This window comes from Ursus americanus, chromosome 17 (genome assembly GCF_024610735.1).
Source record: "Ursus americanus isolate L20-20 chromosome 17, mUrsAme1.1.p, whole genome shotgun sequence".
NCBI classification, from domain to species: Eukaryota; Metazoa; Chordata; class Mammalia; order Carnivora; family Ursidae; genus Ursus; species Ursus americanus.
This window is the reverse complement of record NC_142143.1, coordinates 3,092,008-3,108,298: the sequence shown is the minus strand read 5'-3', so window position 1 is coordinate 3,108,298 and position 16,291 is coordinate 3,092,008. Positions and strand designations below refer to the sequence as shown.

General features: G+C 57.0%; 1 protein-coding gene across 2 annotated transcripts in view; it reads left to right on the top strand.

Moving 5' to 3' along the window:
• Positions 1-16,291, top strand: part of TBC1D22A (TBC1 domain family member 22A) — a 316,479-nt gene that overhangs the window by 23,907 nt on the left and 276,281 nt on the right. For both annotated transcript variants that reach the window (XM_045779679.2, XM_045779681.2), the window contains exon 4: positions 3,006-3,182. In XM_045779679.2, coding sequence (XP_045635635.1) covers positions 3,006-3,182 — 177 coding nt within the window. The remainder of the gene's footprint in view (positions 1-3,005; positions 3,183-16,291) is intronic.

Below are 16,291 nucleotides of genomic sequence, written 5' to 3'. Positions count from 1 at the left end.
CTTACGGGGGAGGTATGGGGAGGTCACGTGGCCCACCCAGCACTCTGAGTGGTGGGGCAGGGGTTCAAGTCTAGGGCGTCTGACGCCAGGCCTGCTGCCAGCCGCTGGCCTCACCGCAGAGAGCAGGGCCTGTCCCCTGGTGATTCCTCCCCCAGGGACACAAGCTCATGTTTTAGGACCTTTTTGGTTATATCTGGGGCAGAGAGTGTGTGCTCCTGGCATGAAGTGGGTGGAGACCAGGGTGCCTGGGCCCAGGGAACTCTCTGGCCTGACCGTGCACAGTGCCGAGGGGGAGAGGGCCGCTCTGGAACCCGAGGTAGCCTCTCAGGGAGCCGACCCCATGGGCAGTGGTGGGCAGAACTCGGGGGCCTGTGTTCAGTTCCCTTGGCAGCCTGTTAGTTGTGGGGATGGCTTACTCGGTGTCGGTGCTAAGACGACCATGTCAGTTGGCGTTCTTGCTGGACTGGGCCCGGTGTGGATGTGTTTTGACTGGCAGTCTAGTGGAGGAGACATGAGCGTTACGAGTCTTTCACCTCCGTGAATGGGATGGAGCCTCGGAGCGGTGGACGGGACCCAGAAGCACCCAGAGTGAGAAGTCCCAGTTTTGTCTTGTTGAGGAGGGCCAGGGGCGTGTCAGGGAAGGCTTCAGGGTGGAGGTGATGTCTGTAGGGTCGCCAGGAGGGTGAGGTTCCAGGCTCAGGAGGTGAGGCCATCCCGGGGAGGGGCTGGCGGGCGGGGTCGCTGACTGTACAGCTCATCCTCATGGTTTGCAGGCTCCCCGAAGGCGGGTCCGTGTCCCGTTACCTTTGGTGTCCTGTGTCATTACACGAATGTCACTGAGCTAAACCGAGCTGTCCTCTCTCCTCCTCCATGCCCTCTCCCACCCTCGTCCCTGCATGGGCCCCACGGCCCAGGGCCAGGCCAGGCCTCTGTTGAGGTGAGGGACCTGTGAGTGCCACTTCATGTGATTACTTGTAGGAGCAGTGTGGTGTCATTTGGAAAGTTCTGGACACTGTGTTCCACGGGGCCTGGTCTGGTTAGAGCTCTGCCTGCCTTGCCACTGCCGGCATTTGTGTCGGGTGCCTGTCCCTTTATGGTGCGCCACTGTGGGGAGCTCACGTCACCCCACGCAGCGTCCACAGATTCTGCTGGCTGCCCTTGCCTTTGACCTTCAGCCCTGGGTCGATGGCGGCCTGAAAGTTCAGGGACACTGCAGTGGAGTCTCTCAGGCTGGCCTTCTCCGTGCCTCCTGCTTACCTTTCGACTGTCCTTTCTTTATCAGCGTCTGAGAAGTCTGTACCTTTGTACCTGAAGCCAGATGCACTTTGCTTGGTCTACGTGCCACTGGCATGGTGGCGAGGCTGCGCCTTTGGCTGCGGAGGGCTCAGTGGGCGTGGCCAGGGGAGGACTGGCTCTGTCGCTGACTGGGACCGAGCTGCAAGTGGGTCCTGGGTGGACACTGGCTGCCCCAGAGGGGGACGCTGATGTGTTTTCCATTCACAGTAGCAGGGAGACCTGGATGTTGACCTTCCAGCTTCCTCGGGGTGGGGGTGGGGGTGGGGGGCATGACCGTGCCTTGCAAACCCCCCGCCCCCGGTCCCAGTTTACAGAGGGGCCGGATGGGTGCTCTGCTCAGGATGAAGTGGTCCTTATGTGTCGGAACAGATCACCCCGGCGCTCTCTACGACGGCAGAGAAGTAAAAGCCAGCAGGCTGGGTTCTGCGGTAGAACGTGGGACCGCTCCTCCTGCCCTTCGTCTTTCCTGAAGAGCCACGCTGCACAGCGGACTAACAGATGCTGAGGGGGGAGGACGGGGCCGAGCATCGCTACCCCAGGCCTCCTGCAGGTGAGGGGGCAGCCCTGAGGAGGGGCCCGGAGGTGCTCTCACCTCGACGCCCACTTCTCCAGGCTTTTCTGGAAGCCTAACTGGGCCAGACTCTGCCCAGAGGCCGTGGGCCGCCTTGCTCCTTCGTAGCCTGAGGGCTTCTGTGTGAAGCCTTTCCCGGGCCCTGTTTTTAGGGTAACAAGTTGGCTCTGCAGGAAGGATGGAGCCGGTGGGAGTCTGACGGCGGCCGGTAGTCGGAATTTCTTCACCTTGTTTGTTTCTCGTCCCATCTCCTGGGGTTGATTTTTCTCTTGACTTTAAATTGCAGGTTTGGAAGATGTGACCATTCGAGGGTATTTAGACCTGGGGGCGTACAGCCTGTTCCTGTCTTTTGCTTGCGGGCCCCTTGGTGGTCCCTGGTGGCTCTTTCTGAGTGACCGTTGGGCCTTGGGCCCTCCCCTGTGGCTCCTCCGGTCCCGGGTTCCTGGATTTAATGCACGGTTTCACCTCGGCCCTGTGTGTCCCTGTCGCAGAGTCGGGAGGGCCTTTGTGCATGGTGGTAGGTGGTGCCTGGGGGGTGCTGGGCAGGCCTGCTGCCCGCTGCCCCTCCCCTGCTTGCAGTGGGCTCTAGCTCCCTGTGCTTTTTCTCTGGGTGATGGTCTCTGCCCACCTCCCTCACCGGGCCTGGGGAGAGCCAAGCGGTGCAGAGTCCTCAGTGCCTTTGTGGGCTTCACGCCCCTCCATGTGTGACTCGGTGGCTTCCTTCCATGCTCAGGCCCAGGTGAGCCCCACAGTCACCGTCATCCCTGCTGTACGTCAGCAGATCCTTGGGTGGTGACACCTGGGCAGACTTGCTTTGGGGGAGCCCTGACTGTTGGTGCGCCCTGAGGTGGTCTGGCGTTTTTTGGTTGTCATTTTGCTTTCGTGTGGGGCGTATCTATTTTCCCAGTGAATAACAGTCTATCAGTCAGGCTGGTGCGCTGCTTGGGTGTTCACTAGTTTTGCTTTATTGTCCTGGTAACGCGGGTCTGCCCTGCCCAGTGACGGGAGGCGGGGACGGCTGTGGCACAGTGGCATTCACGAAGGGAAAGCGGTGCAGGGGGGAGCCTTCTTCCTGGGGAACATGGCGGTTGGGGGTGTCCAGGAGGCCGTCCTCACCCCCTGCTCTCTCTCTCCACAGAAGGTGCCAGCGACACTGTCCCTCTGCAGCGCTCCCAGTCTCTCCCATACTCGGTGACGGTCACCATGGGTGGGACGTCTGACCCCAGCGCCCTCAGCAGCTCAGCGTTAAGTGAACGAGAGGCCTCCCGGCTCGACAAGTTCAAGCAGCTTCTTGCTGGTCCCAACACAGACCTCGGTGAGTCCCTGCTGGCGGAGGGCATGTGTGCCCACGCTTCCTCGTGTGGTTTACTTTGTCAGAGGGTGATCTGTTTGTGCTGCCCTGCCAGCGAGTCACAAAGATGAGTTGTTTGTCCTTTGGTTTACTTTAGCTGTGTGTTGGGTATGGGCTTCCAGGGCCATCGCTCTGGTATTTTCTGTTCTGTTTTTCTTAATGCCCCAGTTGAGCTCCTTTGGCTTCTTGGAGCTGCCCTGGGTTTGCTCCTCAGGGCCAGCCAGATTGGCGTCCCTGCTCTTCAGAGTGTCCGTGGGGGCACGGAGCTGGTGACCGGCGTCCTGACTGCTGCTGACTTTTACACCTTCCTCGGTGTGTGTAAAGTGTGTGACAGGTCCTGAGCACCGCGGGGAGCCAAGGCGGGGCTTGGGTGGGCAGGCCCGCAGGGGACAGTACAGTCACTAGTGTGGTTCTCGTGGGTCACGATAGCTGCGGGGCCGCTCTGCCGCTAGGCTCTGAGGCGTGTGCTCACCTCCAAGTCCATCTGCTGGAGTTCCCCTCGAAGCTACGTTCTTTCCTCTGTACGTCTCATCTTTGTGGAGCGCCATGCAGCATCGGGCATCTTGCTGGATGCGGGAGCTCTCCGGAAGGGGGGCTGTGGCCGTGCTCTTGAGATCACGCATGGTGCAGGGGCAGGAGCCAGAGGGGCACGGAGGGCTGGCGTGCCTCAGCGGCAGTGCCCCGCTCGGCCAGCAGGTGGCGCATGAGGCACGCGGATGGGCCGCGGGGCAGGGAGGCCAGCGGAGGCGGAGCCTGGCCGAAGCTGAAGGACAGGCCCTGGGAGGGTGCAGCTCCCCCTAAGGGTGCAGAAGGGGTTCTTTCCCGCGGGTTTCTTGGTTTTCATTTCCCTGATGGTTTTGCTCCTGCACGTGTAACACGATCACGCAGCATGAGAGCATGTTTGGTAAATGTGTCGCTCTCCTCCCCCAGCCCTGCGTTCCCTCCTTCACGCGATTCTGGCGTCTTCTTCCAGAGACCGTTGACGCACATGACGTTTTAAACTTTTTGTTTTGATGTAATTGCAAATTTACACAAAAGTTGCAAGAATCGTACAAGCAGGTCATATATTAATTCACCAGTTGTCTGCACTTTGCCCATTTTCATTCTGTGTGTGTGTGTGTGTGTGTGTGTGTGCGTTCGTGTGCTGCATGTTTTCCCCGGACCCTTTGAGTCCGTTGGAGATACCGTATCCCTGGACCCCTGAGAGCGTCACTGTGTTTTCTAAGCACAGAGACACTCTGTCCGCACAATCACAGGGCCGTCATCAGAGTCAGGACATTTCACGGCGAGATGGTGCGCTTAGCTCATCCGCAGTCCACATTCACTTCGTGCCAGTCGTCCAGTGACGTCCCTGTGTCTTTCTCCTGGTCCGCCTTCCCCGGCAGCCGTGCACTGTGTTATCGGGCGTTGGGGCGTTTGAGGGGTGCAGGCCAGCTGTTGGGCCGCGCCCCTCAGCGGGGGCTGTCTTGTGCTCTCCTGACGAGATTCGGGCCGGTCGTTTTGGGCAGGGATGTGACCCACGAGGTTTGTGTTGTCCGTCATCGTGGCGGGAGACCACGGAGCTGGTGGGTCCTCACGTTCAGGAGTGAACGCTGGTGACTGGTGGAGATGGCGGCTGTCACTTCCTGCACGGGGTGGGGACCGTCTTCCTGTGTAACTCCGAAGTTGTGTGTGGAGAGACGCTTTGGGGTCTGCTCATGTTTATGGTCTGCTTGCTTTCTCTACATGCGTGGCAGTGCTGCTCTGCCCCCCGTGTTAAACCTCACAGGTCTTTCCCGTGCTGGTGCTAGAGACCCGTCCGGCCTGTATGGGGCTGTGCCGCCCAGGTCTCCTTTACCGCCCCTCCTCACCGGCATTTAGCTTCTTCCCAACTTTGTGTCCTTGCAGCGGGCTTGGACCTGTGATCCTCACCCCGCGCTGGTGACGAGTGATGGTCATCGAGCATCCTGAAATGGGGGTCGGGGAGAGGGGCTGGGGTGGAAGTCTCACCGTGACGCTGAAAAGTCAGGTGGATTGGGCGTCAGGGAGTCTAGTCATGGGGTTTGAGCACGGCCCTTGGCCACTTGCTTTTCCAGCCCGCCAACACACCTGTGCCCTGGAGGCAGTGCGGGGAGGCCAGGTCCCAGAGTGCGGGGAGGGTGGAGGCTCTGAGGACGACTGCTGGCGGGGAGCGCGGCTGCAGTGCTCTGTATCCCCGTGACTGGAGCAAGCCTGGGAGTGCTCCTGGGGTCCTCGTTCGCCTGCCCAGTGGCACTAGCTGTGCTGCGTGTGCACACCCAGGGAGGGGATGCATATAGAATGTTTAGGAGCGGGCCCCGCACACAGTAAACGCTGAACAGCGCTAGTCATCTGCCGTACTCATTTGTGTTGGCCTGTGTACCCTTTACCTTGATTTTCAGAGCACTGTCGCACGTGGTCACTGTGTGGTCACTGTGTGGCCACTGTGTGGTCAAGGTGGTTTGCGCATGTCCTCTTGGTTGAGTTAAGCTGTTTCTGACAGTAGGGGGCACGGAGGTAGTTGGTGAAGATGGGTTATGCTGATGGGTATTGCAGTTTCGGGTCAGGAGCTGAGCCCCCAGTAGTCTTCTCGTGGACTTTGTCAGTGGACTAACTTGTGGACATTAAAGTCCTACTTAAGAACAAAGCTTTCAGGACTTGCGGGGAAAGCTACTTCGCATGGGTAGGAGGAAAGGTTAACATGTAAAAATAAGATTCTTTTGTTGGGCTGGTGGCATTACGAGTGTTTTCTGTCTTCAGCATTCTGTTTAAGTATCAAATCTCACACCAAAAAGCTTTCAAAGTTAAACAATTACTGGATTTGTATTTAGTGGCAGGAGAGAACACAGCCAGTAAATTGCCTGTTTTTATAAGACATTTAAGATAGCCTTGGAAGACAGTGGAATATATTATCTCCACATTACATAAAAGACATAAGTGGCAAATATTTGCCAATGTTGGAGAAGCAAATCACTGATGTGAGAAGTGCCCACAGAAATGATTCTACCTGCTGAATGTCATCTCGTCGGCGGAGAGCTGTTTTTCTTTGTTTAGCTTGTGCTCTGTTATGAGCCTGGGGATGAAAGTAGCAAATAGAACTTAACAGCTCATTCTGCTCTTAGCATTGACTCAATATTTACTCGTGCAAAAGGCTGCTGCTTTGAAGCCCAGGAAAATGACACTTGGAGGCGTTCATTTTTATCGCGTGCGTCTGTGTGTGGGAGTGGGATTGGGCCGAGGGCAGAACACGCGTCTGGAGGCCCGCGGAGCCGCCCCGTCTGCGTGGTGCGGCCTCAAGGGCACGGGGGCTCCGGGCCTTCAGCCGTGACTACTGGGGCAGCGAGGCCGGGTGCGCGGTCTCGTTCCAGCTCCCCTGCCTGAGTACCAGTCTGGCCCTAGGTGGGAGATGGGGACGAGAGGGGTTTTCTGGGGGGAGGGGGTCTGTGGAGCTGATCACTCTAGAAAGTGAGGTTGAGTTAGCTGCCCCCTCAGGGCCTGCAGCTGGAGGACAGCCCTGGGGGGCCGTGGTGGCAGGGGAGGCAGTCCAGCCTTGGTGCCAGGCCCTGGCTCTGTGAGAGCCACTCTAGGCAGGTGACTGGGGAAATGAGGCCCACCCTGCAGGGTCCTGTGGCCGGGAGGTCATTTATGGAAAGTGCCCACAGGGCTTACTCCTTCAACCGGGATTCGTTGGGCGCTTGCTGTTGGTATAGGCACTGGAGAGAAACAGGGAACCAGACCCCCAGGCCCTGCTCTCCAGGAGCTGACGTTCTGGTGTGAGGAGACAGGCGGGCATACACACGCGCACACTCAGTACTCCAGAAACTCCCAGAGGTGCTAGGGCACACGCAGAGAACAAAACCAGGTGGGTGCTGCTGTAGGTGAGCAGCCAGCCAAGACCCTTGGAGTAGGTATCTTAGTTCAAGATGGAGTGGAAGGTGGGGAGGAGCCTTCCAGGGGGCGGCCAGTGCTGCGACAGGGCTCCCATGCTTGAGGACCGGAAGCAGCTGCTGAGGCCCAGGCCTGCTGGGGGAGGGGACGGGAGGGGGCAGAGGCCAGCAAGCAGGAAGGGACAGGTCCTGAGGGCTCTGAAGGCCATAAGAAGGAGCTCAGCATGAAGCCTCTGGGAGGTTTGGAACCAGGGAAGCAAAGCTTGGCACAGGGCATCTGAAAGTGGTTGTTTCTCTGTGGAAGCTTGAAGAGCCGTGGAAGACTTCAGGCCAGGGTGTCTCCAGCAGCCTCAGGCTGGGGCTGGGTCCATGGGCAGCCACTTGGGAGTGTGGAGGGGGAGGGATGGAAGGGCCCAGAAGAAAGTAGGGTAGTAGACTGGGGAAGAGGCCGAGGGTGTGGGCTGGGGGTGGGTGGGTGCGGCGGTTGCTTTCCTGGGGGCTGCAGGCAGGCCGGGGGGCCTGGCAGCAGGTTGGACACAAAACTGGGTAGACTGAGGAGCAAGGGAGGCCACGATGGCCCAGTGGGAGGCTGTAAGGAGGGGGCCTCTGGTGCACACAGAGGAGTGTCATTTCACTGGGGACACAAAATCAGGGACTTGTGGCACAGAGCCGGGGAGGGCAGCATGGCTAAGTAATTCCATGGTTGCTGCCGTTTTGGGTCCTCACTGCTTGCTGGCTACGATGCGTTATGTGCATATTTATAGACACAGACGGTCCCCGATTTGCGATGGCTCGACTTTACGACGGTGTGAAAGCGATACGCATCCAGTAGACATTGTGCTTGGCATTTGAGTTTGGGTTTCCCCAGGCCAGTGATCACGGTGTGCTCCTCTCCTGTGATGCGGGACAGCGGCTGCAGCTCCCGGTCGGCCTCGCCATCACGAGGGTCAGCAGCGATTCGCCGGCACCCATGCTGTACAGTGTTCAGTAGGTGACATGAGCTGTTCAACCCTTCACTGTGGGCTGGGCTTTGTGTCAGCGGATTTGGCCCCACCGTGGGCTAACAGGAGCGTGTGAACACGTTTAAGGCCGGCGGGGCTACGCAGGGGATGCTCAGTAGGTAAGAGCATTGAACGATCAGGCAGGTCCGATTGTGCGCACACTGTCCCCGGGTCCGGACAAGCAGGAGTCTGCTCCAGGCGGGAGTCTCAGCCTGGTCTGCGGCCGAGGAGGTTAAGTCAGGTGCAGCGGGCGGGCCCTGCGGCCCCACAGGGAGGGCCACGCGAGATGGGAGCTGGTTCGGGACACAGGCTCCAGCCTTTGCCATGGTCTTCGGGGCCTGAGGAGGGAGGGGCCCTTTTCATTTCTGAGGGCCTCGTCAGAGAGCCTGAAGCAGAGGGCTTGTCTTGGACATCGCTGGACGCCTCTGAAGGCGCTGTGGCCAGGAGGGCACTCCTGCTCCCTCGGGTACTGGCGGTGGACTGGCTGCGCCCAGTGTTGCCCTCTGGTGGCCAGGCGCCAGCCCTGCCGCCCCTGCTGCATTGTGACTGCGAGGCCCTGTTGGCTGTGTGTGCACCTGCACCCAGGACCTGAGGTGGTGGGCTCTGAGGAAGCTAGAATGTGAGAGCTCCAGCTAACTCTGTCTTTCCCTGGAATCTTCTTGGGGAGGACTGGTACTTGGACTGTAATCCCGGGCGTCACCTGGAGCTACCAGAGAGCAAAGACCCCAGGGAGAGGAAGCTAAGGATCACGTGGTCTTTGTGCTTCATGCAGCCCCCGGAGCAGCAGTGCCCTCTGTGTGCTCAGTGTTCAGGCCTGGCTGGCCACCTGCTGGTCTCCGAGAAGTGATGCTCCTCTCCTCTCCCCTGCCCTGCCCCACCCCTCCCCTCCTCCTGTTCCCTCCTCCCCCGCTCCTCTCCTACCCTCCACTTCCTCCCTCCGCTCTTTTCCTCCCCCCACTTCACCCCTCCTCCTCCTTTCCCCACTGCTGCCCTGCTCCCACATTGGCCTCTGCTCCTCTCCCCTCCTCCCCTCACTCCTGCTCCTCTCTCCCCCTCCCTCCTACTCCTGTGCCTTTGCCTCCCTCCCCTTCTCCCACCCTGCTCAGTATTCTCTCCATCCCACCCCCTCTCGTTGGCTGAATGCATTTTGACCTACTGATTCAGCTGGCCTGTCGCATGCCCTTTTTATCTGCGGTGTGGACAGTGTGGTTCTTGACCCCGTGGTGCCAGTGGGGCTTTCGGGAAGTAACTGGGAGTGTCACGAGGGGAAGAGTCGTGATTGCCCACTCAGGCTGTCAGGAGGCGTGGGCGGTGCCTTTGGAAGGCCCAGTTTTATCTCATTTCTATGGTTTGAGGAAAAGGTACTTTTAGCGAAACAGAGAAGCTTGGAGAAGAGGGCTGCTGCATGTCTGAGACCGCTGCGTCTGTGAAGCCTGCCTGCGGCTCGGGAGTGCAGCCCGCGCTGGGGTGGGAGTGAAGGCGCAGGGCTTTGCCGGTGCTGTTCTCACAGCCCCCGGCTCTCGGGGTCCCAGATGTCCGTGTGCTGGGCTGCACCTTCTGACCGTGTGGACAGGTGAAGGCCGTGGGCTGCCCTGGGGTCCCCATCCCTCTCTGTGACACGGGGCGTGGCCGGTTGGCCAGAGCCCGTGGGCCTGGGTTCCTTGGCCTTGTCCAGTCCCATCCGCGTCTGCACCTTTCACCTGGCCCTCCTGCAGTGCCCCCATGTTCGGTTCTCTCTGTAGCCTTTCTCTCAAGTCCACAGGGACGCGGGCAGGGCACCTTTCTTAGGGAACATACCCGAGCGGAGCTTGTTTTTAAGCAGGTCATCTATTTTTAAAGGTGGTTTTTGGGTTAAAGGTGTCAGCTGAGTTGAATTCACAAGACCCCAGTTTCTCCCCCTGACCCAGTGCCCTGCTGTGCTGTCCCTCATCTCTGCACATGTGGCTCCCCCTGCCCGTCACTCTCCGCTGTCTTCGCCCAGCCCCCGCTGCCCATCAGTCACCGCATCTCTTTGGCTTCGTATGGCCAGCACCTCTGCCCCACGCCCTGCCTCAGGCCACCACCTCTCGCCTGGTGACAGTGGCCTCCTCACCAGGCCTCCGGCAAACCCCTGTGCCGAAGGCCGTGCTGCACGCAGCGTCTGTGATCCTCTGGAAATGAGAACGAGATCAGCTACTTTGCAAAGCCATCCAGGGCTCCCGTTTCACTCAGAGGGCCAGCCATAGGCCTGATGGCAGCCTTGAAGGCCCGGCAGGACCTGCCCCATCCCTCTGTGCCTCATCTCCTCCCTTCCCCCCCCTCGCTGAGTTCTGCCATTTCCGGAACATACCAGCACGTCCATGCCCAGGGCCTCTGCGCTGCCGTCCCTCTGCCCTGGATTTCTGCATGACTCACTTCCTCCAGGTCGCTGTTCACACGTCACCACGTCACGTGGCTCTCCTGACCGAGCCACGGGCGGCCGCAGCGTGTCCTGCCCGCCCCAGAACGCCTGACCCTCTTCGTTCCCTCCTCAGCCGGCTTTGTTTTCCTGCAGAGCCCCCTTCACCCTCTGCCCACTTGTCCGTTTGCTTGTTTTTGCGGCCTCATCCCTCCAGGAGGGCCGGGCACTGCCGTGTCCTCGGTGCCCGGCCCAGGAGTGTCCCGTAGTGGACACTCGTCCTTGGCGTTGCTCAGCAACTGTTAGATGCTTCTCCCCTTCGTCGGGGCACACAGTCCTCCGTCTCTGGTTTTGTTTCTTTAAAAGCAATTACGCAGCAAGTAATTCCTAATGTCCAAATGACGGCTCAGCGGTGTACCCTGCTTCCTTTCGCCGCGGACAGTGTTCACACTATGTGCTCTCTCCGTTCTCTGCCCATCCGCCTCCCGACCCACCGCCTGCTGCCTCCGGAGCCTTTGCCGGGTGTGGGCCCCCTCTCGCCCCTCCTCCCCACCCGGCCAGGGGCCGTGTACACTCCTGCCTCCACTTCATTTCCCCCCCAGCACCTCTGTGAGCACTGGAACTTAGAGATGCTGTTGGATGTTGTTGGGACTTAGAGAAATAAAACCAACAAACCAAAATGGCCACTGTGTGCACGTGCTGACGTGCCACGGTCGGTCTGCCGCGGTGCTCTCCGTGTCGTGTCCCCTGCACCCGCGGCGGCCTCCTGGGCTTGGGATGGCCACTGTGTGCACGTGCTGACGTGCTGCGGTCGGTCTGCCGCGGTGCTCTCCGTGTCGTGTCCCCTGCACCCGCGGCGGCCTCCTGGGCTTGGGATGGCCACTGTGTGCACGTGCTGACATGCTGCGGTCGGTCTGCCGCGGTGCTCTCCGTGTCGTGTCCCCTGCACCCATGGTGGCCTCCTGGGCCTGGGACGGGAGTGGGAGGGCCCCGAGGACTCGCTGCCCCCAGCCCCAGGGCACCACGGGTTCGCCACTGGCTGTGGGGTTAGAGTGACCTGCAGTGGCAGTCAGCCTGAGACACACCAGACTGAGTGTGATTCGGTGAAAGGAAGTATTTGCTTCAGTATCTGGGCAGAGTAAACGCTCAGTTTGATAGGAGACCTTTCAGGGCTTGTTCAGGGAACTCTATTGAATGATGGGTTTCTGTGCGTAATCTTAAAAGCAAATGTTAAAAAAAATGTTTGTGAGTCTCCTTTACGGTTTTAAAGTAGCAGTCTTAAAAATCAATCTTTGATATGTTTGTCTTTTCTCTCTGATACTTTCTTTTGTAGATTAGGATGCTGGGTGAGTTCTTGGGCAGTGGGGAGACCAGGGAGCCTGTGTTGTGTGCAAGGGGGAGAGAAGGGAAGGGGGGACCGTGCAAGGGGTGAACTGCTCCGTGCTCTCTGCAGCGCTCCGGGCTTGTGACGTTGCTCCTGGTGCTTTCTGCCTCTCATCGAGGGTGAGTTACGTCTGTCTTCCCGCCAGACAGTGAGTCACCTGCCCTCGTTTTCCAGGGACCAGCGACTGGTCCAGGTGAGGTCTCGGGAAACAGTGCTGGAGGGCGTCCCCGTGGTAGTGATCCGCATCTTTGGTTAACCGCTGACATGGGTTGCCTCGTGTTGAAGGGTATCGGCGAGCGTTTGTGTTGGCTGCAGGTAACAGAAAATCAGACTCGGGGACTTTTAAACAAGTAGGGGTTTATTTTTCTCAGCAAGATGGCGGGGGGTAGGTAGCTGTTGGCATTGGTTCACTGTCGTGTCATTAAGGGTCTCAGCTCATGGCTATGAGATGGCGGTCATCATCTCGTGTGCGGTGAAGGGCAGTCGCCAAAGCGTCTGTATTCCCAGGAAGGAGTTTGACTAGAGCTGGGTCCCATGTCAATCCGTAGCTGCGGGGACCCTGACAAGTAAATAGCTCATGTGGGCTCAGTCGGTGGCAATTTGAAACGGGCTCTGGTAGCAGGGATGACGGAGGAGATGGACTGGGGAGACAGCCACCGTGTTTGCCACTCAGATAGATCGTGGGGTATATGTCACCTCTGCGGATCGCTAGTTCCTTGAGGTCCGGGGCTGTGTACTGCGGTCTAAGCCGGTGCCTGATGCAGAGTAGAGACCCGGAGAATGCTTGAATTGCCTTGCTTATGCAGACTGTTGGGTGTGGAGGGAGCGGATGGGCACACTCTGACGTTCGCAGGCAGACACAGAGATTAAAATGAGCTCTCCTTGGTGTCGGCTTTGTTCCCCGAAACGTTGCTGAGACTCTGAAGGGCCACAGACCATTGCAAGCCAAGTGTCTAGCTCTGCAAAGAAAGTGATATTTTTGTTTGAAGATGGTTTGTGTTTCTTGGAATCTGTTATGAAAATAGTGACCCCCGATGATGAGAACTGCTACAAGGAGCCGAGAAGAAAGTCAGGCTCAGGATGGCTGTCAACACATGTTTTTTTTTTTTTTTTTTTAAAGATTTTATTTATTTATTCGACAGAGATAGAGATAGCCAGCGAGAGAGGGAACACAAGCAGGAGGAGTGGGAGAGGAAGAAGCAGGCTCACAGCAGAGGAGCCTGATGTGGGGCTCGATCCCATAACGCCAGGATCACGACCTGAGCTGAAGGCAGACGCTTAACCACTGTGCCACCCAGGCGCCCCTGTCAACACATGTTAACTTAGGAAAGGTGCTAATGAACTTTGAACCCCTGGGGGCTCTGGGTGTAATGGTGAGCTGCTCCCCTCAGCCCGAGGGAGAAGTGACAGGAGCCTAGGCGGAGGAGGTGGTGTCTGTGACAGGCAGGTCACCCCGGGGTCTGGAATGGTGGCCTGCTAGGCGCATGTTGGTGATCGTGGAGTCGGGAACCCTTGCCGAGGACGTGTGTCCACCCAGCTCTGGGCTCCAGGTGCCGCTTGGCTCCAAGCGGCTTCTGAGCCTGGTGGGTTTCTGGGTTTAGGTACATTAAAGGGAAGAGGTGCAGCTCTCACATAGGGGTGACGGTGCCGTTATCTGAGTCCATTCCGGCTGCTGGAACAGAAGGCCGCAGACTGGGGGCGTCTAGTAATGGGCACTGGTTTCTCATAGTTCTGGAGGCTGACGTGCAAGGTCCAGGTGCCGGCAGATTCGGTGTGTGGTACAGACCCGCTTCTGGGTTCACACTTGGCACCTTCTCGCGGTGTCCTCCCGTGGCAGGCGTGGGGATGCAGCTCTTTTATAGGGGTCTTTTTTATAGGGGCGCTAATCCCATTCAAGGGGCTCCGCCCTCGGGACCCACTCACCTCCTGAAGGCCCCTCCTCCAAACACCATCCCACGGGGAGTCCGCGTTTCACACGTGGCTTTTGGGAGCCAGAGGCGCTGTCTGTGGCAGCTGTTGGCTTTGCGAGTCATGGCACTCCTTGGTCACTGCAAGGGTCATGGCCTTTGTTTGTAAAGCTCTTTGCCATGACAATACCTCAGGGTTTGGTGTTGACCCTAAGTGACAGATGGAGCCGGCAGCCCCCCATGATCCTGGTTTTGCAGATGAGGAAACAGATGCGGTGAAGGAGGAGGGGGTGCCTGAGGTCGGAGCCAGCGGCACCCACAGTCCTTGGACTTCAACCTGGCGTCCTTCGTCCTGCACGCCGCTTAGCTCCCTGTGCACACCAGGAGCCCCAAACTCCCTGTTAGAGATTTGATACAGGATTAAATCCTCTGTGGTTGAAGTAAGAAAATAGGGAGAGATGTCTAATGAGTAGAAATGCAAGGCTTGGGAGATGAAAAATAATCCAGTTTGGCATTGCGGCTGGATTTAACACGGGGAGGAAGTTAAACTTGAAGTCAGTTAGCAAGAATAAAGAACATGCTGGCCTTTGTGGAAGGAGGGGAGGAAAATCACCTTTATCCCAAATTTATTGTGAGGACTGACAACGGTGCCAGGTAAGGCTTTGGTTTGGTTTTTAGCCAACTCTTGATATTAATATAAATGGAAGGCTTTCTGGTAAAATCTCAGACTATGTTCAAATTGTTCCTTAAGGGAAAAAGTTCAGGTTTGCTTAAAATGCTTAAAAAAACCAATGTCGTTTTCTTGGGATGAGTTATTCTAAGAAAATTAGGTAAGGATATCTTTGAAAGCCCACTTTTAAACCCACGGTGTGACCGTATATCTGTCTGAGGTCCTAGAAGGAAGAGTCTGCACGTTCCGGAAGGGGAAGAGCCACGCTGGCCGCCTGCTGCCTCCGCTGACCCTCGGGGCCACGCGGGCCACGGGGACCACGGGTACGGGAAGCGGGAGCGCCCTCCCCCCCACCGGGGTCCTGGGTGAGCTTTGCTGTTCACTAGCAGGGTAGCTGCTGCAGTGGTTTGTTTTTTTTTAAGCTTCTTTGAGCTTTAGTTTCTTCTCTGTAAAATGGATGTGATGACACGTTGTGTCCACACGGTTTGGGAGACTTGATGAGCTAATCCGCGAGAAGGGGTTACTGTAGCACCTAGCCCGTGGGGGGCTGCCCTCCTGGCTTGGGTCGCCTTCTTTTCCGTCTGCCTCCTTCCCCCAGCGTTTTCTTCCCCATAGAGGCGGTGAGAACAGAGACAGATTTGTTATCTTTTTTTTCTTCCAGTTAATATGTCATAAGTCTCTGCCACGTTGCTACAATCTTCATAACCATCATTTTTAATGGCTGTATGATGTTTTGAAAACGATCTTTACTTAAAATTTTTATTAAAATTGCATATCTAAGTCAGCATTTAATTTATGTGTCTAATCAAAATCTAGACATTTAATGTAAGTATTCAAAATACGTAATAGAATTTACACTAACAGAAATGTTCTTGCTGTTCTGGAGGAGGAGGGGGAAGAACACACAAGGGTTTGTCACTTAAAGTTTGGGAACTGGTAATCTTTATTTTTATTTTCTGTTTACTAATTTTTAAAAAAATTAATAGTGTTAAAACGGCCAGTGGTCGCTAAGGGCTCACGTGATGACAGATCAGTCTCCTTTCCTCCCCAGGCCAGCAGCCCCTCCTCGTCCTCTGCTCTCAGAAGTGTTGTGTGCAGACGGGTTCCTCCCCCGGTTCTTTGTGGACTAGAAACGCGGTGCACTCGCTCACCTCCTGTGCTCTTGTTCTCGCTCGGCGCGTATCAGGGCGCCTGAGAGCAGATGGTGTTTAGTACATATGCACGGCCACCTTTTTATTCACAAATGTTAGATGGCATAAAGATCATCGCGTTTTCAAGGAAAATATCCTTTTTTTTAAATCAAGTGAAGTTCACATAACATACAGTGAACCATGTTGAGGTGACAATTCAGTAGCATTTAGTACATTCACAATGTTGTGTTACCATCACCTAAAATATTCTTGGTGCCGAAGGATGACCAGAAATGTAGTCATCGGAAGTTTTTTTTTGTATAACAGCAATTACAGAATTGGGGATTTTTATTCTTGTATCAGCTGAAGAGAGAGCTCTTCCCACGATCCTTGGGTTGCTTCTGTTCAAGTGTGCCCCATGGTGAGGTGTTACTCGATTCAGGGTGGAATTCTCTCTGGGAGAAAGGGCCATGTCAGCTCCGTGACCTCTTGCTCACATGTGAGTACTTGGGGCTGCTAAGGTGCACCCGCTTTGTACCGCTGGTCTCAGGATCACACTAGTGGCTCAGAACCGTGTGTGCGGGGCACGGTGGTAGGTGGTGGGAGCCGTGTGGTCCGGCAGGGGGGAGGAACCCATCTGCACACAACACTTCTGAAACACTTCCTGGTGCTTCTTGGTTGGCCTCTGGAGGACAAGGTTGACCTTAAGGAAGGGAGATT